A 23,069-nucleotide genomic window follows, 5' to 3' on the forward strand; every position below is an offset into this window, starting at 1 on the left:
CGATTCCCTCTGAAGCAATGGAGTGGGTCTGTTTTCAAGCTCAGCCTGGATGGAAGAAGCAACGCTGGCCCAAGACATTTTGCTGCCGGATGCAAATGATGAAGTCCTACTCCCTCTCCCGTTCCATCTACAGAGGCTGGCTGGACTGTCTGCTCACTCTTGCTTCATCCGTGGCGACAGGACAGCATCTTCCAAGACACCTGGCAGCTGCGGGTGGGGGCTGTACAACAAGCCATTGGCAGACATAGCTCTGATGCCCAACAGAGGAGAATGGCCAGGGGGCTTAGAAGGAATCTTCCACTTTGGGTGATTGTCTCACATGCCTAATGGTAAGGCTTGCCCTGGGAAGAAGGGAACCCTTGCCTCCACCTCCACACATCCCCCAAAAGCTGATTCAAAAATATGCCGTATTTATCACACTGAAGCTCCTAGACCAGAAGCAACTCCCCCGTGGGAAGACATTCATCTAAAAGGGGAAGTTTTCATGAACTCAATTTTGAATTGGCCCATCCCTCCTTTATAAGGAACTATGAGGATCAAGGTCGGATCCTGCTGTTGTTACATCTGGTCACACCCTCATTTCACAAAGATGACAATGGCACATTCAGTCTCTCTCAATTCAAGAGGGAGGGAGGTGGTTTTATGGGGTGTTTTTTTCATATTCATCTGCTCCACAAACTTTGTCTACTTTGTCCTGAGACACAAACACACAAACACCTGCCACTAAGGGAAAGATTGGCCCCTGCAAAGCTCTCGGAAGTTCCAAATTAGTTTGGAACTCTTTCCCTTCCGTGTTGAACGGTTTCAATAAGAAATTGATCATCTGGGTTGCAGATGTAAAATAAACTGTCAATTTAGCCACTTTTTAGTTGTTGCCATTTTTCTACTTCAATTTCCAGAGATCACGTCCTGGCTTGCTTTTTTTTTTTTGCAGGAGTGCCCTTTGGATTTAGCAATTCATAGAGTGAAAGCAGAACTGATGAACCACAAGCTCCTTGTGCTGCTGACTTTAATTAAAAATGCCATGTCTAACTCCAGCAGATGTTCCTGCGGTTGAGAGTAGACTAATAATTTAATGCTGCATAATGTGGTGCTGAGTCTGCTGCTTAGACTAAGAATGTACCAGATTTCTGTTCTTTTTTCTCTTTAAAAAGGCATCCTTTAGGGATCACATCCCCCACCGCTCAGACTCTTAAAGTTTGCTGTTCTAATAGAGCTGAACCAATTATGGACTAAACTCGGCTTAGTAAACAGCAGTTCCAGGACTTGAAATCACAGAGTTTGAAGAGACCAGTATCACCTAGTCTGCTCCTGCTCAGCAAATCTGGCCACTGGCAACCTCTAGAGGTCGTACTGAAATTAAAAAAGCGCAGTGTAAGTGGGAGGCAAAGCAGCTTTTCTTCCTTATTGCCCTCTTGTCTGAGCATCTTGCCTCCACCTTCTCTTACCATGAGCAGAATTCCAGCCTAGCTTGCTATATCAGGTGATGAAGGAGGAGGGGGAAGGGGAGAAAGTGGGAGAAGGTCCAGTGGCGTTGCCCCTTTCTCCTTAGCTATATGCAGAACATCTGCACCTGTAAGCAGAAGCAGCAGACAGTCGCTCAGTGGAAGAGCGCACAAGTTTTGCATGCAAAAAGTCCCAGGTTCTCCAGGCAGAGCTGGGAAACATCCTTCTCTGAAAAGATGAAAGTGTTTCACAAATATGTTTTCAGTAATCCTAACAACAGTTTTAAAGTCTAGGCTTTATTATTATCCACATACTGCCGATTGTGGACTTAGGTTAAGCGAGAATCCTTTGCCCATTGGAAGTGATTTGCCCGTTGGGCTTTTAGCTGAAGTGAGCAAGGTGGACCTTTGGTTCTTGCATATATTGCCAGCTTATTTGCTGGTCCCTACAGTTGTGCTTTTAATGACAACTTGATTGGCAGAAATCAGCTGGTAATGCTTTTATGGCATGGGGAAGAAAAACACCAACTAATCTCCATGCTGCAAAAGGATTATTTGCTGACTTCCTGCAAAATCAAGCTGCTATAATAATTACAGTAAAAAGAAGAAGTAGAAAGTTATGTGTTTTGCCCCAGCCCAACATCCCTTTTCCTTACAGGCACCCCTGTAGTTTTGGGTCAATTAGTGCTGATCCAGCCACACAGACACAGGCAGGCAATGTGCCTGCTGACACCATAGGCAAAAATCAATGCAAATCGGCTTTCTCTCCCCACAACTTCTGCATAGGCTGTTCTGCATTGAATTTTGCAGATGGCATGGGTGTTTGCATGACCTTCTTGGCATGTGCAATCTATAATTGGAAGTTGATTCAATGCCACAGCATGAGAGGGTTGTAATAGTTGTTCCTTGGAGGTTTGATGAAGTCCAGAACAAGAACTATGAAGATTGGTACAGAATGCAAGATAACAATGTTGTGAGTTTGCCGTGTGTGAGAGAGGCAATGGCCCCTAGTACGAGTCATTAAGGTAACCAACGAAGTGGCTCTGTGCCAGATGTCAAATGGGTGGGGGCCCCCCTCTCAACTGGCAGTTAGTTAGAAGGACAAAAGGGCTTCTTAAAGGGTTGAGGTGTGTGTGAAAGAACTAGAAATTAAAAGCCTATGTGAGAGAGACATGCCTGATTTCTTCTTTGAATCCAAGGCTGTGGCTATGGGAGAAGCAATACCTCCTGGGGTGGTAATGTTGCAAGCCCTCCATTGTAGTCTCAGGTTGCATATATGTGTAAATAAACCATATATCCTAAAGACACCACAGTCTCTACTGTCCCCCTTTCTGAGGAAACTGAACTCTGGGTAAGCGCTGGAACCCCTTGCGCCGCTCAGAGATTGGGGTGGTGTGCAACAATATGGTTTCAAAAAGTTTGGACTGCTCTGCTTTCTATTGAATTAGCAGAAGTTTTGCTTCTGAGGTCAATGATGATAAGTGCTGGGAACATAAGTCATTTTATTTGTCCTCTGAAAGATTGCACTCTCCAGAGGTATCAGTGTTGTTGGTTGATTCATAATGTGAAACGATGTTGTTTTAAAAATGTTGCTCAGTATCTGATTTAGCAGGAAAAACCTTTCCCTGTTCCACATGCTCAGGAAGGGGAAAGCAATTGACTTGTCAAACAGAAAGCACTTGCCTCTGTTTATCACCATCTTTCTTACTGTACCCTGTGCTGAGATATGATGAATACGGTAATAACTGTAACTTTACAGAGCAGTTGGGAACTTTCAGCAATGAATAAAATTTCAACTGGTTGAGTGTTTATATTAAAAGTGCATGACATAGGGAGCTCCCAGATGCAGAATGATGGATGGTCAATACACTTTCAATTGCATCAAGACCTACCACTAGCTGAGTGTGTGAGAGCAGTGGTGACTAAGGTGTGCTTCCACCTTGCCTAAAATAAACGGTGGTGAGATCTGCTTTCAAAAACACCCTCCCTGAACCCAGTTCTGCTGGATGAGTTCCCTGGCTAGTATCTCACTTTCCGTTCTTGGTCTTTCAGTCTTTCAGCACTTGCATCTCACCTCCAGGTGTTCCTGGATGAGGGTGATGATCTAGAGCCATTTCAATCTGGTTTTAGGAACACAGAGTGGTATTCAACTGAGTGTTACTCGGAGTAAACCTATTGAAATTAATGGCCCTTAGCCACATTCATTAATGAGTCTACTCTGAGTAAAACATAGTGGAATACTGCTGCCTTACACCACTGGTCCATCTAGCTCAGTATTGTCAACACTGTTTGGAAGCAATGCTTCCAGATTTCTTGCAAGAGACTTCCCAGCCCTACGCAGAGATGCAAGGGATTGGACCTGGGATCTTGAGAACCACTGCTAGACAGACTAGCAAGGTTGCCCGCTTGTGCATTAAAAAAACATATCAGTGAAGATAACATTTAAAAATCCATTGTATTGGGGAAAAGGCTTGCAAAAACATGTACAGAAGCCCATTTGGCATGAGGTTTTGACTAATTAGGAGAAACATGCACTAAAATGCTGATGAATTTCCATGAGGATTTAGAAAACATAAATAAATCTCAGAACTGAATTTGAGATTGGAAAAATGAGAAACAGAGAGAGCCAAAATTGACAGATCCTTCCATCCCTATTCCTATTATATCTTTTAAAAAAGAAGACAAAAATACTGGTTATATTACCCCCCTAAAACAAACTATTGCAGATCCAGACATCACTTCAACCCCATTGTTGGTTCACATTAAAACATTATCAAGTCTAATATAAGTGCTTAGTTCACACGTTTTGCTAGAAGTTCAAAAATAGCAAAAATGGGCATCATCTTCGAGCATATACAAAGTTCACATACATTACAACAGTCAGCCCCCTTTATAGCAGACAGCTGGATATTTTAAGGCACCCAGGAAATATGTGCCTCACATTTCTTCTTTATTTAGATTAAACATGGGCTCCAGCAAGAGCAATTTCTTGATTCATGTGTTTGTAGGAACATGGTTATCTCTCTATATCTCACCAGTAGCAAAACTATTTTACTCATTTTCTGTCACATAACAAATTGATTTTAAAAGATGCAGGTATTGTAAAGGCCAGACTTGTTTCGCCTGTGCTCTAAATACTGCATAAACCAAATTTAGGGACCTGCTTATTTTTCACTCCTTGCTTGTCTCCATCGTTTCCACTTCTGGCTGTCCAACTGTCTGAAGTAATTCACCAAGAGGACATTCCTTATATTTTTAGCATCTGCAACACCTTAACCTTATAAAATTAGAAATAATGAATCACTGGAGGCTTTTATATCACGCCTGAATGAAAATGTTGGTTACCTCTCACTAGCTGCCCTATGCTGTAGTTTGTCTTGCGCAGTACCTACTATTCTGACAAACCTTTCTACATGACAGGACTCTTCACACTTGTACTTTACTGAGGAAGCCCCGAATATATTTTATCTGTCAGATGGGGCAACAATGTTATCGTCTGTTTTATGAGCCTATCCAGCATATAATGGCATCCAGTATGCTGCTGATGTAAATGTCTGCTTCACTACGGAGATTCATGGATCATCTGTGGGGTTTTCTTGTAGCCTCTGCTGGGTGTTCTGTATCACTTGTGAATGGGCAGACCTATTGGGATGTTCACTCAGTGATAAACCTAGGTCAAGCCCCTCTGTAATACTGTATACAAAGTGGACTCTCAATATCTCCTGGCCACTGCTATGATAACTCTTCCTTGTCATTTAGCAGGAAGATTAATCTGGTTCTTGTGTTCAGCTTCATGTCTTGCTAAGTTAATTGCTGAGACTCTGAAACTGCTCTTGGAAAAAAAGCCTTAATGAATGAAATACAGCTTCATTGCAAAGTTTCAGCGGAGACAATTCTTTATACTTCAAAAGGACTCAAATATCAGCTGGCTTACTAGCAGTACAGTGGTACCTCGGGTTACAGATGCTTCAGTTTACAGACTCCGCTAACCCAGAAATAGTACCTTGGGTTAAGAACTTTGCTTCAGGATGAGAACAGAAATTGTGCTCCAGCAGCACAGCGGCAGCGGGAGGCCCCATTAGCTAAAGTGGTACCTCAGGTTAAGAACATTTTCAGGTTAAGAATGGACCTCCAGAACAAATTAAGTTCTTAACCCGAGGTACCACTGTAAATGTGAAAGGATCTAGGGGACTTGGTGGACCACAAGCTTAACATGAGTCAACAGTGCGATGCAGCAGGGGGGAAAGCCACTGCTATTCTAGGCTGCGTCAACAGAAGTCTAGTGTCCATATCAAGGGAAGTAATAGTCCCACTCTATTTTGCTTTGGTCAGACCACACCTGGAATACTGTGTCCAGTTTTGGGTACCATAATTTAAGAAGGATGTTGACAAGCTGCAACGTGTGCAGAGGAGGGCAACCAAGATGATCAAGGGTCTGGAAACCAAGCCTTATGAGGAACGGCTGAAGGAGCTGGGTATGTTTAGCCTGGGAAATAGGAGACTGAGAGGAGATATTATTGCAATTTTAAAATATCTTAAGGGCTGTCACAAGGAAGATGGAGCAAGCTTGTTTTCTCCTGCTCTGGAGGGTAGGACTTGAACCAATGTTACAGGAAAGCAGAATCCAACTAAACAAAACAGTAAGAGCTGTTCGACAGTGGAACAAGTCTCCCTCGGGAGTTTCCTAAGAAGGTTTGTAAGCAGAGGTTGGATGGCCATCTATCATGCATGCTTTCAGTGAGATTTCTGCACTGCAGAAGGTTGGAAGAGATGATCCTTGGAGTCCCTTCCAACTCTACGATCATAGCAGTGGATGATATAGGGCCAACCTAGCTCTGGTACTAGAGGTGACTGGAACTTGGAGAAAAGCACCTGAGGTGATGGGAAGGTGTTACTTGTTCCCCACTTGCTGGCATAATAAACTGCAACCCTAACTTACATGTGAACAGGGCAGTCCCACAAAGAACAAATGCTGCCGCCCCCAACACATCTCGTTTGCATCTTAGCACAGGATCTGATGGATGTTCCACAGGTATCTTGCATTATTTATGTTTCCGTTCTATATTATGCTGCCACAGAAAACTGCTAGTTCCTGCATTCCTGCAATAAATAAGCAGGAAGTATTTCTGTCCTGCTGAATAGAAATCAGTGACTAAAGCATCTCTGCCATCTGGCATGCCAGGGTATCCAAGGGCATTTCTGGATGACAGGAAAAATGCGTTTTCTTCTTATTGCAATATTAGCATTTTCAGGTATTTTAGTATTATATTGTAGGCAGCCAAGAATAAATGTAGCTTTCTGAAGGTAAGAAAGCCTAGGCAGTATAAATGACAAAATATAATGTTATTTTAGTGCAGTCAGTTGTCAAGGTTAACACACCAGTGGTAGCAGTGCAAAGGGCTATGGTAGAGGTTTTCAACGTTTTTTGAGTCCACAGCTCCTTTAACCAACTACATGCTTTCTGTGGCACCTCTGTGGGGCTCAGGAGCCCAGCTATGTCCCCCCTTGCCTGCAGAGCTGGCAGCCCCTCGCCCTTTTCTCCCTTGCGGAGTGTGCCCTCAGCCCCCTTTCCTCTCCCCTCTCCTTGGGAGTCCTCCTGGCAACTGCCGCTGGTCTCTGAGATGAATTTCTCCTTCAGGAAGCCTCTGTTAAGCATTGCCACGCTCCCCTTTGGGCCTCAAGCTTCTTATTTTTAATTGAAGCTTTATATGTTTGGCTTCAAACCACTCTGCAGGGAGTGAAGGTAGATTGGCAGACCTATAGTTCCTATATTTTCCCAGCAAAGTAAGCTTCATAGCGTGGCATTCCTGATCGAAGCAGGGTTTGGATTTTTTAGGACGTAATGGCCGCCATGTTGCCTTCTTTTGAGTCAAGCAGGCTTGAAGGAGTGAGATCAAGCCCTGAAACAAGTCTATTATTGTTTCAGGACACGCGGAATTTAAGAGGTTCTCTCTCATAATGAAGTATTTCTCTGAGAACAACTCCCCAAAGATTTCCTCATCCAGCTCATCAGACCATCTAATACGCGAAAATCTCAGCTCCATGTTGGTGGGCCTGGGGAGCTCAAGTTTGTCATTACAGGGTGGTCTCTGAGCTGCCCCATCCAAGAGAGGTAACTTCCAGAGCCCCCATTCACCTGTTGAGTTTATAGCCAGGGCTGCTGCAATAAACAGCTGCACAATACTTTGGGAGGCAGAGATGCGAGAGGGCATCAGAGGAGGGAGGGAAGGAAAGAGGGACAGAGGCCAGTGTTGCCCATGGCACCCCTGACCATCATTCAAGGTACCCCAGGGTGCCAGGGCACACTAGCTGAAAACCACTGGGCTATGGAATAGCTAGCTGAGGGATGGGAGGGGGGATCAGGATCAAACTTGGGATAAGGAGAAAGTGTGATTCCACCACAATTTTGTGAAACTGACCCAGCAGTTCAAGGCATAGCTTTTCAACTTTTGCGAGGAATCCTATTCAGAATAAGGGAATTTCCCTTAAAAAAAGGGAAACGTTGACAGCTATGGTTCAAGGTGAAATGGCATCATGAAATTGTTTCACCCCTAACTTTGCACATTTGCTTAATAAAACTTATTAAACTCACTGGGGCTTGTTTCTGATTAGACACCCACAGAACTGCACTATAGATCTCTAATATTCCCCACCCCCCAACAGACACACATACTGCATGGGACACCTTTTGGCTCTCCTTCTGAATAATGTATCTTTAAGAGTTTTTTCTTCCAAGACATGCTTAATTTTTTAAAAAAGAAATCCAACCATAAAAAAATGTATAAAACATCTCTCTGTAACTTTATATTTTTAACACTGCTGTTTCAACCACTGCCATACTTTGGAGGATTGTGTAACACTTCAACTCCTGTGTGTTTCTGTAGATTTACGCTCACTATCCACTATCATTGTGGCCCCCAGTGAGTAGCAAATGAGGCAGATTTTTTTTAATGGCAGGAGCAGCCACCCAGTCAGACCTGCTGGAGGTGGCGGCTGGCTGGGCCTTAGAGTTCCCAAGCCTATTGGATTTGGGAGACTTCAATGTCCATGCCTATGCCGCCCCCTCCTCACAGGCTCTGGACCTAGTGATCTCCATGGCAACACTGGGGCTCTCCCAGTTTGTTTTGGGCCCCACCCATCAAGCAGGCTACATGCTGGATTTGATCTTTGGTGCTGGCATAGATGTGATCATGCTCCCCCCTCTGGAAGTGCCATGGTCTGATCACTACGCTCTGAAAGCCAAGATTGACTTCCCGCTCCTCCCCTGCTTGCGAAGGCTGATGGATCCTGATAGATTCCGTCAGGCCTTGCGGGACCCTGCTCCTCGTGGCGACTCATTAGATGACCTTGTCGAGGACTGGAATAACCGGCTCCTGGCAGCCATTGATGAGATTGTGCCTAAGCGCCCTCTGCGACCCCGTCAAAACCGGGCCCCTTGGTTTACCGAGGAGCTCCAGAAAATGAAGCGGGATCTCAGACGGCTAGAGCGAATATGGCGATGGACTAGTGGCAAAGCTTTAAGAACATCTTATAGGACGCTTATGAAAGCCTATGAGATGGCTATGAAAGCTGCAAAGAAATCTTACTTCGCAGCTTCCATTGCATCCGCTAGCTCTCGCCTGGCACAACTTTTTAGAATAATTAGGTCGATAACATCCTTAGGAGGACAACCAAATTTAAGCACAAATTCGACCCACAGCTGTGAGGCATTTGCGAGCTTTTTTTGCGGAGAAAGTCCTGTTGCTTCGCCGTGACCTCCCTGCCAATTTAGATACAGTGACAGGACTGGAGGCCCCTCGACTGTCTTCAGGTCCAGTGTTGGACCATTTCGATTGGATACTCCCTGCTGATGTGGATAGACTCCTCCAAGCTGGTAGGCCCACCATCTGCCTCCTCGATCCGTGCCCGTCTTGGCTGATTAGTGCGTGCCCAGATATCGTGCGGACCCCCCTGGTTGAAATTATCAATTTGTCTCTTGGCACAGGCTTTCATAAGCGTCCTATTTTATTGATACAATAGAAAATGTAAAAATATTGATGTGTGAAAACAAGTATAACAAAATCAGAGGCTGCAGTGCTATATGTACTTACCTAAAGTAATTCCCATGGAATTGAACAGGGATTACTTTTGAGAAGACATGTATACGATTGCACTGGGAAGTATTTAAAATGGGAATATGTTTAGATTGTAAGCCTGCAGGCAAAGCTTTTTATTGTTTTATAACTACATTTTATTAATTTTCTTTATTGATTTTAGCTAGTGTACAGTGCCCAGTACATATAAAGTGTCATAAAAGTAACACATTTTCATAGTTAAGGTAATAAAATTGAAGAATATGTTATAATTATGCAACTAATATGAATGTAGGTACTTGAATCAACACAACGCCTGAGTCAATAAATAGCTTAAGCATTTACTCCAGGTCAAGTTGGAGTCATGTCTCTTTACTGACCTTATGCTTAATACAACCCAGCCCCTCCACTGGTGGTTTCTCCTGGTTTGAAAAGAAAACTTCAACCAAATTGGCAACCTACGGTAATTTCCAATGCTATTCTGGCTGAAATCCTGTAGACATACAGGAAAGCCCTAACCTCAGGGCTAAATGAGGCGCAGCAGCAAGAGCAGACACCTTGGTTGCCACGCCAGCCTGCCTCAATCACATATCAAAAAGGTGGAATCATAGAATCATAGCACTGTTGAATTAGAAGGGACCCCAAGGGTCATCTAGTCCTACCCCTGCAATGCCAGAATCCTGCCCACAGCTGTTCCTAGGTGGGCTTCAACCACCAACCTTCTGGTTAACATCCAGGTGCACTGACCCAGCAGCTCCTAGGGTCTGGGGAGCTCTCAGGAGAGCCCTGCTTGCTGGGGCCTGGGAAGGTCGTGTGAGGCCTCTGAAAGTCTCTGCGCGATCTTGCTAGGCTCCCACAAGATCTTGTTGGAACCCAGAAGCTGTAGCCATGTAGTGTAACATGGGGGGGCATTGCCCCGGGCTCATGTTTTGAGGGGGTGCAACCAAGCACCCACACTATAGTTCCCTCATTGAGGGAAACCACGCCTGGGCTGGCATTTGGTGCTGGGATATGGGTAGCAGCGGCAGCCGCTCCACTCCTGGGTCAGGTCTGAAGCGTCCACGCAGTGCCCCTGAGGCAGCCCCAGTAAGCAAGGCTTCAGCAGGAGTGGCAAGTGGAGCAGATAGCAGGCAGGGCAGCGCCTTTCCATTTTCTCAGGTGGGATGGCCTCATCCATTCCCTGATCCAGGCCAGTATTTCAGAATGCTCTGGGGCATTCTTCCTCAACCCACTTGGGGCCCTCCAGATGTTTTGGACTACAGTTTCCACCCGCCTCAGCCAACATGACCAATGGTGAGGGATGTTGGGAGTTGTAGTCAAAACGACCTGGAGTGCAGTAGTTCACTGATACTTATTCCCAGGTAAACATATTCAGGATTGCAAGCTGCAGCTGCTAATTGGGCAAGAGATATGGAGATGATATGGTTTCACAGCTCAAATGCAATGGCAGTGTATCCAGCTGAGGCATTTAACTATAAAAATTATTCAGACCTGCTGTGTTACCAGTTGCAGAAACATCTGTAGTTCTGGCTGTTGGAGGACAGTAATGGCAAACACCAATTTAGCAAGCTGTAATGTGATATTGAGGGAAATATGTAACTATTTATTTGTAAAATTTCTATCCCACTCTTCCTCCCAAAGCTGTCCAGGAGTGGCAAACCACAAAACAGCCAAACAATGCAAAAGCAGTTTAAAAACCTGGAAACATTAAAAAACAATCAAATATCCTCACAGCTAATAATTAAAAGGTTGCCACGAGCTGTATACTTCTGACACCCAATGTTTAGGTGAATAGGAATGTTCTTAAATTTCTCCTGAATGTTAACAATGAGGGAGGGAGATATGACTTTCCCAGGGAGGGCTTTCCACAAATTGGGAAGGGAGCCAATGATTTCGGAACTTGTGGGAATAAGCAATGGGGGCAATACTGGCTTCCACTCCAATTTTAATTTTTAAAAAATCCCACAGAAAAATCGTATATACAACATATTGGGCCCCTAAGAGACTGGAGGAAACTCTGGGTAAGAGGTGGCCACGCTGCTTAGATTTACAATGATGGAATACTGTCTGTATGAGGATATGCAGAGTTTCATTGGTAGCAAGGATCCAACACTTCTTATAGGTGCTACTTGTGTGATACAGATGATAAAGGCAGCTGTGCGTAAGAAAATAGTATAGATAACATGGGGGAAACTGCAATAATAATGGAAAAATATTCATGGGTGTTTCTTTTTATTTGTTTACATGCCTGCGATTGATTGCAAAGATTTAATGCTTTATTTAAAAAAGGAAACCATCAGCATCTCTTATAAAGTGCAGCATTTCCTTGGTCGTTTCCTTATTCCCATGTTTCCCATCTCAGCTGAGACTGCCTGATACAGCATTGTCATCTCAAGATTGCTTTCTTAGGATTGGTTCCTGTGATAAAAGATCCTGTCCAGACAAGCCCAAGAAAGTTTGGGATGCTTCAGCCACACACCATTGCTAATCATTGAGAAGTCACATTCACTGTATTTCTCAGCGGAACTATGAAATAGCATCCACCAGCCTGTTACCATTTATCACAGGAGACACTTAAAAAAAAAAGTATGTAGGAAGGAGGGGCATTTTTATACTTTCTACTTGTACTTTCACCTCCTGTTCATCTTCTAAATCAGAGGCTTAAAGTAACACCAGTGATGAAGACATATCAGATGACTGACCACGTAGCTGGTACAGCAAAATGGTTAAGAAACTAGCAGCGCAAACTTGTTTATGTTTACTTTGGACATTGTATATTCTACAATGGTGCTTGTTCTCAAGTAAGTATTGTATATATTGGGGAGGGCATACTGGCTCTTTTGGACAGCGAATAACAAGGTGTATCTGGGTAGTTCAGGATAACCTTTCATGTTACTTACTGTAGGCTATGTACCCAATAAAAGCAGTGAGGTTGTTTCAGTTTCTTACGTCACTAATACATACCAGGAAGGGGTAGGAATGTCTTCATCCAATGTGCATTACCTGATCTGTTTCCTCACAATTAACTCCAATTCACTGTATCCCAGGCACAGTTCAAACACCATGTTATCAATGTTAACTTTCTTTTTGGATAAATAGCAGGAGAATGGTCAAGAAACTGGATTCAGTGCTAAAGGCAAGGAAGCTTAACCTAGGCAGAATCCAGATCACCTAGACCAGGGGTCTGCAACCCACGGCTCCGGAGCCGCATGTGGCTCTTTTACACCTTTGCCACGGCTCCGGGGCTGATACTAGTGAGGGGAGGAGGCGCATTGTGCGCCCCGACACTCCCCACTGTGGCGGGCGCTGTACTAGCTGTGACGTCACATGGGGCAGTGCGTGCGTTAGCCCGCTACATTGTAAGGAGCATGTACGCTGGTCACTGCATTGAAAGGGGGCATGTACGCTGGTCACTGTTTTGAAGGGGAGTGAAGAACACATACACAAAAAAAGGTAACTTGTTAATTTAACGTTTATTTCTATGAGGAGGAGTAATTCTGAGGGGTCAAACAAAGAAATAATTTTAAAAAGTGACAAAAAAGTTATTTTTATAATGACGAGTTTTGCGGCTCCCAGTTTTTTTTTCTTCGGAAACGGGTCCAAGTGGCTCTTTTTGTCTTAAAGGTTGCAGACCCCTGACCTAGACAGAAGTAAGCCTCTGTTTGGCCTTTTGAAGGTAGAGCATGGCATGAATAAAAATGAAATGACAAATGTGTTACTTTGAATGCACATCAGAATCAGTGTTTCCTTCAATGCCGTCATGTGTGAAAACCCAGCTTTTTTATTGTCATAGTTGTTCTTTTAATGGTGATTTACTGTAGCATTTCTAAAACCTGAATGTTTGTATGTTCTTGGTCTTATATGTCGATGGAGACATCCAGGTTACAAGTTGGCACACAAACCACCCACTGTCACTGGGTTTATAAGGGAAGCTGTTTGTACTTTCAGTTAAATCTTACTTCAACACTGGCAATGGACCAGGGACTTCCATAGCACCAGAGCACATCTGGCTAGTTTAAGGGGCAGGCCGTGTGGCAGATACAGCTCTGTCCTCCAACACTGTGCCATCGCTTTCTGCCACCCGACATCAGTTGCTGGAGGTGGCTGCCCCACTTTTCTGATACCAGGGCTGGGCCTCATAACACCCACAAAGGAAGAAAACCCACATAGGCCCAGAGAATGGAAGTCACTTCACATTGGCTTCTATATGCTGCCAACATTATGTTGGGAGCAGCCCTGTGTGAAATGTGCACAATACTGAGAGTCAATTCAATGGAAGGAGGTTTTCAGCTACAAACTTTGCTGTTAACGATTAGCCCCAAATGCAGCAATGATTCTCCATTGCACACTTGATATACACACACCAAAAATAACACTTGAGAATACCACTAAGCTCTTTATAAAATATGAAGGAGGTGCAATGTTGCCAGTGCTCTTTTACCAAAATGAACAATTTACCTTAGTCCCAAACAGCTGGTGGCATGGCAAAGGATTTAAAAGAGAGAATGGTTGTACATTTTACTGACAGCTGTTTTTAATGACTTTTGTCAACCAAATTTTGCTGCTTTGCATCAGAGAATATATTTATGATAGGGCTCCCTCCAAGAATAACTTGCTTGCTCTAATCACGTTTGCGTAGAGATTTATGGCTTGGTGCTTATTCACTGGTTAAGGCTTCACAACATGAAATGTCAGTGAGCCTGTTATAAATTGCTTTTGGCATCCCTATTCTATCTTTTATTTGGCTCAGAGTATTTCTACCTGAAAGTGATAAATTCCTGCTATAACTGCTTTATGTGCTCCAGTAATTACAGAAGGGGTGTGTGTGCAGATTTCTGCAGAGGTATCTTTTTAAAAACAGCAAGCAATAAAAAGCAGTAGAATGGGCTGAACCCTGAAACGTTATTGAATGAAAACAATGGCCAGTGAAATATCTGTGTCAGGAAGAATGTGATAAATGAAGGGGGGAAGAATAGAAGCTACAGAAGTGCTTGCAGCCTCTTTAGGAACATGTTAATACTACTGCATTCCACAGGTTTTTCAAACGTCAGGCTTAGGGACTGGCCACATTTTGAACACACATTTCATTGCCCTCTCCACCACCCCATAACTTCAGCCCTGTGTCAATAGCTTTTCAGAGGAATTCCTAATTTGGACCTTGTGTAGAAATAAATGAGCTTTATACCCAAAGAATTAGTTTCAAAGCTTTACTGCAGAATAATCTTAAAACTAGTTACATATAAACATTACATGAACAAAGTAACACTACAAACATGTACAGTGGTGCCTCGCAAGACGAAATTAATCTGTTCCGCGAGTCTCTTCGTCTAGCGGTTTTTTCGTCTTGCGAAGCAACCCTATTAGCGGCTTAGCGGCTATTAGTGGCTTAGCAGCTAAAAGGCTATTAGCGGCTTAGTGGCTTAGAAAAAGGGGGGGAAGCGGGGGGGAAATCGGAACACTCGCAAGACGTTTTCGTCTTGCAAAGCAGCTCAAAAATGGAAAACCCTTTCGTCTAGCGGGTATTCCGTCTTGCGAGGCATTCATCTTGCGGGGCACCACTGTAATGTGATTCGGTCCTTTATGCACTTCAGTAAACTTTCCTCTCTCCGATGCCAGAGATGAAATGTTCATCATTGCAGAGCTTCTCTGCTACTGCTACTACTGGCCATCTCTGACTTCTCAGGTTTCCTCTCTTATATGTGAGAACTGCAGCGATGTGTCATCAGGTAGTTTAGCTCATTGAAATAGAAAAAACACCAGCCTTCCGCTTTCACCTAGAGTGGAGCCTCTTGCTTAAGGTAAACTTCTCTTTACAGTACTCCAAATACAACCACAATATTTTACGTACATTAAGCTTACAATATTAACACCGTGGCCTCAAAAGAAGTCATGCAGATCAATATTACTGATGCAAATTGGCTAGTTTTGCATTCACATGCTCAGCTTGTACATTTCCTCCCTGTTCTAGGGCTCAAATTTAAGTTTGCACGGCAGGATGGATATGGGTCAGAGAAGTGGGAGACAATCTGGATGCATAAATGGCAAAGTGGGGATGACTAATTATTGTTGAAATTTAATAATTCTTTAGAGAAAATAAAATAAAATTTGTATACCACTTGATTATATAATGGAGCATGTTCTGTTTTAACACTTTTCCACATATGGCTGTTTGATTTCAGACCTTGATTTTATACTAATTGAACTCTAGATGTTGTTTTCTTTTGCCTTTTCTGTTTAGTAAAAACTGGTTTCGCATTATCCGACTTAGAATTATTTCTGCAGTCTTCCAGGTTACTTTAATGTTGGATTCTCATGCCTCTGCCACAGGAAACCTCCGAATCAAACCGAGGGAGGCAGAACATCCACTTACCTACCAGCAGACCTCTGTTACGAAAGTCTAGGTCTGCTTTTTGCCAAAACATATCTATCACTCGGCTTCATCCTCACCAGTGCTGGATAAATAATAGGTGTCGGTACTCGCCACTAAGTGGCCAGGGCAAGCGCCACACTTTTTAACAACGAAAAGAGGGGCTGGCGCTGCGCATCCTTGAGTCCCCTCTGCCCGCCCGCCCGCCCGCCTGCTGGAGCCACTGGGCTGCAGTCCCACCCGCCGAGTCACCCCGTCCAGATGCCCGCGAAGGGGGAAGGGAGCTGCAACGAGGGGGTCTTCCGAGGTGGCGCCGCCCCGCCGCGCGCAGAGGGATCCCGCCCTGGGGCGCAGAGAGGCCTCCAAGGCGGAGCGAAGGGGCTTCCGGGCCGCCAAAGACCTTCCCCGCTCTCTTCCCCGGAGGGCGGCGCCTCCGCCCGGAAAGGCCGCTCGGGCGGCGGCTTTGCGCGCGCGTTTCCCTCGGCGGTTGGCGCCGGCGCGCTGGGCGAGGGGCGGAGCCGGCGGGCGGCGGCGGCGGAATTCGAAGCGGCTCCTGTGGTGTCGCGAGGCGCGGGCGAGCCATGAGGGCCGCGGCGCTGCGGGGGCGCTCGGGGAACCAGCCCGAGGGAGGCATGGAGGCCGAGCCAAGAGGCCGCCGGTGGAAGGAGACGGGCGCCGCCCTGGCCAGGCTGGCCGAGGCCCTCAGCTGCTCGCAGTGGTAATCAGTTGTCCCGGGGGGGGGGGGGCGGGCGGGAATGTATATATATCCATGTATATATATAAATATATACACATATAGATATGTATATATGTGTGTAAATATATACGGTGTGTGTTTATTATTATTATTATATCACAGGAGGGTTTATAAAAACACAAAAATATAAAGCAGAATAACAAAGAAAAACAACCACCCCCACAGCATTATGTGCAAAACTACATAGGTTTCTATGTCGGTGTCCCTGCGCCCGTGCTGCGGGGGTGGGGGGGGAGAAGGGGGCTTCTTCATGCCCAGTGGGACCACCTTGAAAGATCCCTGCTGTTTCCCCCCATTTATTCCTGCCCTCCTTCACCCGCTCACCCCAAGTCTCCTCTGTTTTGAATTGCAAGTCTCTCGGGGCAGGAACCTGTCAAACACTTTCCTCATAAAGGTGCTGTGTTGTTATTGCTATTTATTGTTATGTATTAAATTTGTCGGTTGCTTTTATCTTGCCCAAAGCAAGCCAAAACAACTTAAAATCAAAAGCAACCCCTCCTCCATGGATATATTCAAATCAAGAAAGAGAAGAAAAAGCACAATACATTAAAAAAATCCCACCCACTTCTAAAGGCCGCAGAGCAGGCGCGGAGAACCTAGCACCGAAATTTTTGATTAAAGATGAACAAGGAAGAATTTTGGCAATTGAAATACAAACTCAAGGAGAAAAAATCCTGATATTAGGAATTTATGCACCAAATGAGGGGAAATCAGAATTTTACAAGAAGCTGCATGAGATACTACTGGACTATCTGGATTATTCCAACATCATTATGATGGGAGACATGAATGGGGTGGTCTCTACCTACATGGATAAGTCACAGAACCAGAACTTAACTAAAGATGGTAGACTACCAAAAACTTTTTTTGAACTAACTGACAATATGGATTTGATTGATATTTGGAGGACAAGAAACCCCTTAGGTAAAGAAGGAACTTTCTTCTCTGAGGCCCACCTGTCATGGACAAGAATCGACCAAATTTGGACAACTAGAGGGCTGGCACCTAAGACGATAAGAGTGGAAATCTGCCCAAAGACCTGTTCCGACCATAATGCTTTGAAAATGGAAGTGAGACTTACTCCAGCCGATTCCTTCAGATGGAAAATGAATGACACCCTGTTAAGAGATCAAGAGATTGTAAGGAAGGCCCAAAAAACCTTAAAGGACTACTTTGAAATAAACTTGAATACCTCGGTGCAAAAAAGAATAATCTGGGACGCAAGTAAAGCTGTTATGAGAGGGTTTCTGATACAACAGAATACGATCAAGAAAAAACTTTGGAATGGAAAAAAGGATAAGATATTAGAGAAGATAAGAGATGGAGAGAAAAAATTAAGATTGAATCCAAAATCTAAAGAGACTCTAAGAGAAATTAAATTCCACCAGTCACAATATACGAAATTGATAAACCAAGAAGTGGAATGGAAAATTAAACAAATGAAACAAAGATCTTTTGAGTCTGCAAACAAATGTGGGAAACTGCTAGCTTGGCAGTTGAAAAAGAGACAAAAATTAAATTATGTTACCAACTTAGAGGTCGAAGGGAAAAACATTCAGAAACCGGAAGAAATTAGAAAGTGTTTCCAGAAATATTTTAAAAAACTTTATACCCAAGGCCCTGAGGAAGCGACTGAAATAGAACAATTTCTAAAGGATAATGGCCTACCAGAACTATCTCAAGAAAAGAGATCAATCTTGAACTGTAAAATAACACAACAGGAAATTGAGGATGCCATTCAGAATATGCAGCTAGGCAAATCTCCAGGCCCTGATGGACTTACCTCCAAGTATTATAAGACATTAAAAGACTACTTGATACAACCATTAATGGAGGTTTGTAACCAGATTATGGGGGGAGGGAGGGCACCAGAAACGTGGAAAGAAGCATTCATCACATTGATTCCTAAAGTGGAAACTGAAAAGACTCAACTTAAGAACTACCGTCCCATCTCACTCCTGAATGTGGATTATAAAATATTTGCAGACATTTTGGCAAATAGATTTAAAAAAGTACTAAATGAAGTAATCCATAAGGACCAAGCAGGCTTTCTCCCAGGCAGGCATTTGTTTGATAATACCAGGAACATTATTGACATTTTGGAACTGCTTCAAACAAATATTAACACCAAAGCTGTGCTGATTTTTATAGATGCAGAGAAGGCCTTTGACAATATTTCTTGGAAGTTTATGAAGAAAAATTTGGAAGGGATGGGAGTGGGACGGGGGTTTGAGAATGGAATAGAAGCAATTTATTCACAACAAAAGGCCAAGTTGATAGTGAACAATGTGGTGACAGAAGAGTTCTATATTGAAAAAGGAACACGACAGGGGTGCCCCCTATCCCCTCTATTATTTATCTCGGTCCTGGAGGTGTTGCTGAACATGATTAGGAAGGATCGGCAGGTACAGGGGATACGGGTCGGAACGAAACAATATAAACTGAAAGCATTTGCAGATGATTTGGTTTTGACATTACAGGAGCCAGAATCTAGTACAATAAGAGTTCTAGAATTGATTCAACAATTTGGTCGGGTGGCGGGATTTAAGTTAAATAAACAAAAAACCAAGGTATTAGGGAAAAATTTGACATCTTCTGAAACAGATGGGTTCCAGAGGGTAACAGACTTAAACATTGTCAAAAAGGTGAAATACCTGGGGGTTAACTTGTCTTCTAAAAATTTGAACTTATTTAAAGATAACTATGAGAAATGTTGGTCAGAAGTTAAAAAAGACTTAGAAATTTGGTCAAGATTGAAATTATCCTTGTTAGGCCGAATCGCAGCTATAAAAATGAATGTTTTGCCAAAGATGTTGTTCTTGTTTCAAGCCTTGCAGATCGTGGACAGAGTGGAATGTTTTGGAAAGTGGCAGAAGGATATATCGAAATTTGTTTGGCAGGGCAAAAAGCCCCGAATAAAATTCAAAATATTAACTGATGCAAAAGAAAGAGGGGGGTTTGCCCTGCCGGACTTAAGGTTATACTATGAAGCTGCCGCCTTCTGCTGGATGAAAGATTGGATTTTGTTAGAAAACACTGATGTCCTAGATCTGGAGGGCTTTAACAACTCGTTAGGTTGGCACGCGTATTTGTGGTATGACAAGGTAAAAACATTTGGAATGTTCAAAAACCATATTGTCAGAAAAGCAATATTTTTGGTCTGGAAAAAATACAAAGACTTATTGGAAAGTAAGACTCCGAGGTGGTTATCACCAATAGAGGCCAAGGCCCGGAAAAAACCCAATATGGAAGCCGGCTGGCCGAAATATTGGGAAATAATAGAAAATATCGGAGATAATTGGAGGTTGCAGAGTTTTGAAAAACTAAAAGGTAAGGTGCAAGATTGGTTTCACTATGCCCAAATTAATGAGGTTTTTAAACAGGATAAAAAAACAGGATTCCAGGTGGAAAAATCGAAACTTGAGACAGAACTGTTAGAACCAAAGACCAAGGTATTATCGAGAATGTATAACTTGCTGCTTAAATGGAATACCCAGGATGAGACAGTTAAATCAGCCATGATAAAATGGGCTCAAGACATTGGCTATAATATCATGTCTGAGGACTGGGAAAGGTTATGGACCACCGGTATGAAGTTTACGGCATGTAGTGCCCTGAAAGAAAACATTATGAAAATGGTATACAGGTGGTACATGACCCCAGTCAAGCTTGCAAAGATTTACCATCTGTCTGATAATAAATGTTGGAAATGCAGGGAGGCTGAAGGGACATTCTTTCATCTTTGGTGGACTTGTCCAAGAGTGAAGGCCTTCTGGGAAATGATTTACAATGAGTTAAAAAAGGTGTTTAAGTACACTTTTCCTAAGAAACCAGAGGCCTTCCTTTTGGGCATTATCGGCCAAAAGGTGTTAAAGAAGGACAGAACGTTTTTTATGTATGCTACCACAGCAGCAAGAATTCTTATCGCTAAGTATTGGAAGACTCAAGATTTACCCACACTGGAAGACTGGCAGACGCAATTGATGAACTACATGGAGTTGGCTGAGATGACTGCCAGGATCCGAGACTTGGGAGAAGAAGCAATGGAGGAGGATTGGAAAAAATTTAAGGACTATTTGCAAAAGTTTTATAAGTTATATGAACTTTAAGAAGCCGCATGACCTGGAGGGTTAGCCCCAGCAATGAGAGTGGATTATATAGGAAATTGGATAATATTATTGAAAGAATCAAAGTTTAAACGGTTAAAAATGATAATATGCTCTGTTTTTCAGATTAAATGGAAAATAAGGGATTTAAACTTAAATTGTAATTGAAAAAACAAAAGAAACACACGAAATAAGGTTATAATTTGTTGACAAATTTATTGTTAAGAATGCACTGTGCGGGAGGTGTGGGGAAGTTCGATAGAAAGTTGAAATAAGTTGCTGAACTGGTTTGATTTTTCTTTTTCTTTTCTTATCTTCTCTTTTATTCTTTTTTGTTCTATCTGTAATTGGAAAAAATGTAATAAAAATATTATAAAAAATAATAAAAAAAAGGCCGCAGAGCATTCCTCAAACAGGGAGCCATCACAGAAAAGGCCCCTTCTCATATGGTGGTGGTGGTGGTGGTGATGGTAAAGCTAGCTTGTGTGTAATAAATCAAGTTGGACATATATCATCACCATTACAGATGTATTTATACTCTGCCTTTCCCCCCTTACAGATAAAATAATAACATAATTGCTGTATACTGAGTCAGACATATCTGTCTATCTTAGGGTTGCCTTATTTCAAAAAGGGAAAACCAGGACACTCTGAAAGTCGAGTTGTTATTCCATTGACCTGCCTAAGATCCAGGGCAAAGCACCACATTTCTGATATTTCCCCCGGACATCATTTCTGCCTTTGAAATCCCGGTAATAGCCGGGACAAATGGCAGCCCTAGTCTATCTAGCCTACTTCTGTCTGCTGTGAATGGCCGCTTCCCTCTGGGTACAACAACAATTATTATAATAATACTTTTCCTCAGCCACTCTGGGCAGGTTACTAAGTCAAAGGCTTTCCCCAGCCCTGCTTCCTGAAGTTCTTTTACCTGGAGATTCCAAGAATCAAACCTGGGACCTTTCTGCGTTCAAAGCCTGCGCTCTAATTCTAAGCCTTCCTTTAAGATTTGTCCTGTTACCATGGGAAAATCAGAAGGGGGAATGGAAAGGCAGATGTAAAGCAACGCCACAAAACAAATAAAAAGCTATAGGCTTTGTACTAGAACTTTATTAGGAATTAATTATGTGATTCTGATAATTAGGACAGGAACTTAATATATATATACTTTCCTTGACAGTAGGGACATTTTGAAGAAACCTGTGAACATAGGAGGCTGTGAACATGTCTTATGCCTGTAAGTAATTCCATATTATGCTGTGGTGCAATAACTCCTCTTCTGGCTTATTGCTGAAGATCCTTTCTTCTTCAATATGATGAATGCTGAAGATCCTTTCTTCTTCAATATGCTTTTAGTCATAGAATCATAGAGTTTGAAGGGTCATCTGCAATGCAGGAATCTCAAGTAAAGCATCCATGACAGATGGCCATCCAGCCTCTGCTTTCTGTGTTCTTGCTTCTGTTTTAAAATGATCTGCTGTTCTGTCTTTGGTATTTTTTATTTCTTTGTCACATGGTGTTTATTGCTTATTTTAAGCTTTTATAAACCACACTGTTTTAAAAAGTGGGATAATTGTACAGGAAACATCAATTCACCCTACTTAGGAGTTAATATTTGGAGTCTGCTAGGCTCAGTAATGCGTGTTGGATGAGTGTTTTACATTAGGTGCAATAGTTTGTTGTTGACTAATGAATTATATATATTTGTGGTTGCCTGTGAAGTTGGGCCACTTTCAGACCAAAATAATTGACACGTTTGTTTTATGAGCTGTTCTGGGTTGCATAAAAACATGCATACTTTTAAAGCAATACAGGCTGATCCAATAATGAAAAACCACTCCAACTTCTCTTGGATAAGGCTTGATTGGTAATTTTAATTGATAATTTTCTTGATTAGCTTCAGTCAGGGTTTAGGCATAGTTTTGGCACATGAACCGCCTAGGTCACCATGTACAGTGACCTCTGTTGATTCTCCTTGATTTTTCACCAGCTTTCAATACCCACAACCTCCTATAGAGGCTGCCCAAAGTGGATCTAGGTTCACCGTTTTGAGATGGTTTTCGCCCTATTCGGATGGCCATTTCCAGAGAGTGGTGCTTGGGTGAAGCAGTGGGGTTTCACAGAGGCCAGGCTTCATATTGTTTAGCATCTGTATGAAATGGCTGAGTGGGATCATGCAGAGATTTGGAGTGTGTTATCAATGTGCAGATGACATGCAGCTTTTTTTCTCCTTTACATTTGCAGGTGTGGCAATGGATGTGCTAGACTGGTGTCTGCCTGTGGACTAAATAAGAGCCAATAAACCGAGGCTCAATCCAGCAAAGA

General features: G+C 43.1%; 1 protein-coding gene and 1 long non-coding RNA gene across 4 annotated transcripts in view; one reads left to right on the forward strand and one right to left on the reverse strand.

Annotated features, from left to right (window-relative positions):
- Positions 1-15,078: 15,078 nt before the first annotated feature.
- Positions 15,079-16,126, reverse strand: LOC310693519. The gene is made up of 2 exons (XR_014519218.1): positions 15,995-16,126; positions 15,079-15,252 (listed from the first exon to the last, which is right to left on the reverse strand). It is a non-coding gene; the product is annotated as an uncharacterized lncRNA (long non-coding RNA).
- The window catches only part of BARD1 (BRCA1 associated RING domain 1), a 71,919-nt gene continuing 64,876 nt past the window's right edge, over positions 16,027-23,069 (forward strand). The window contains exons 1-2 of one of the 3 annotated variants that reach the window (XM_083473004.1): positions 16,027-16,602; positions 21,925-21,981. In XM_083473004.1, the coding sequence (XP_083329130.1) occupies positions 16,466-16,602; positions 21,925-21,981 (194 nt within the window). In that variant the 5' untranslated portion in view covers positions 16,027-16,465. The remainder of the gene's footprint in view (positions 16,603-21,924; positions 21,982-23,069) is intronic. The other 2 variants (XM_083473006.1, XM_083473005.1) reach the window with 2 other exon arrangements.

This window comes from Podarcis liolepis, assembly GCF_965112155.1.
Source record: "Podarcis liolepis genome assembly, chromosome: 1".
NCBI classification, from domain to species: domain Eukaryota; kingdom Metazoa; phylum Chordata; class Lepidosauria; order Squamata; family Lacertidae; genus Podarcis; species Podarcis liolepis.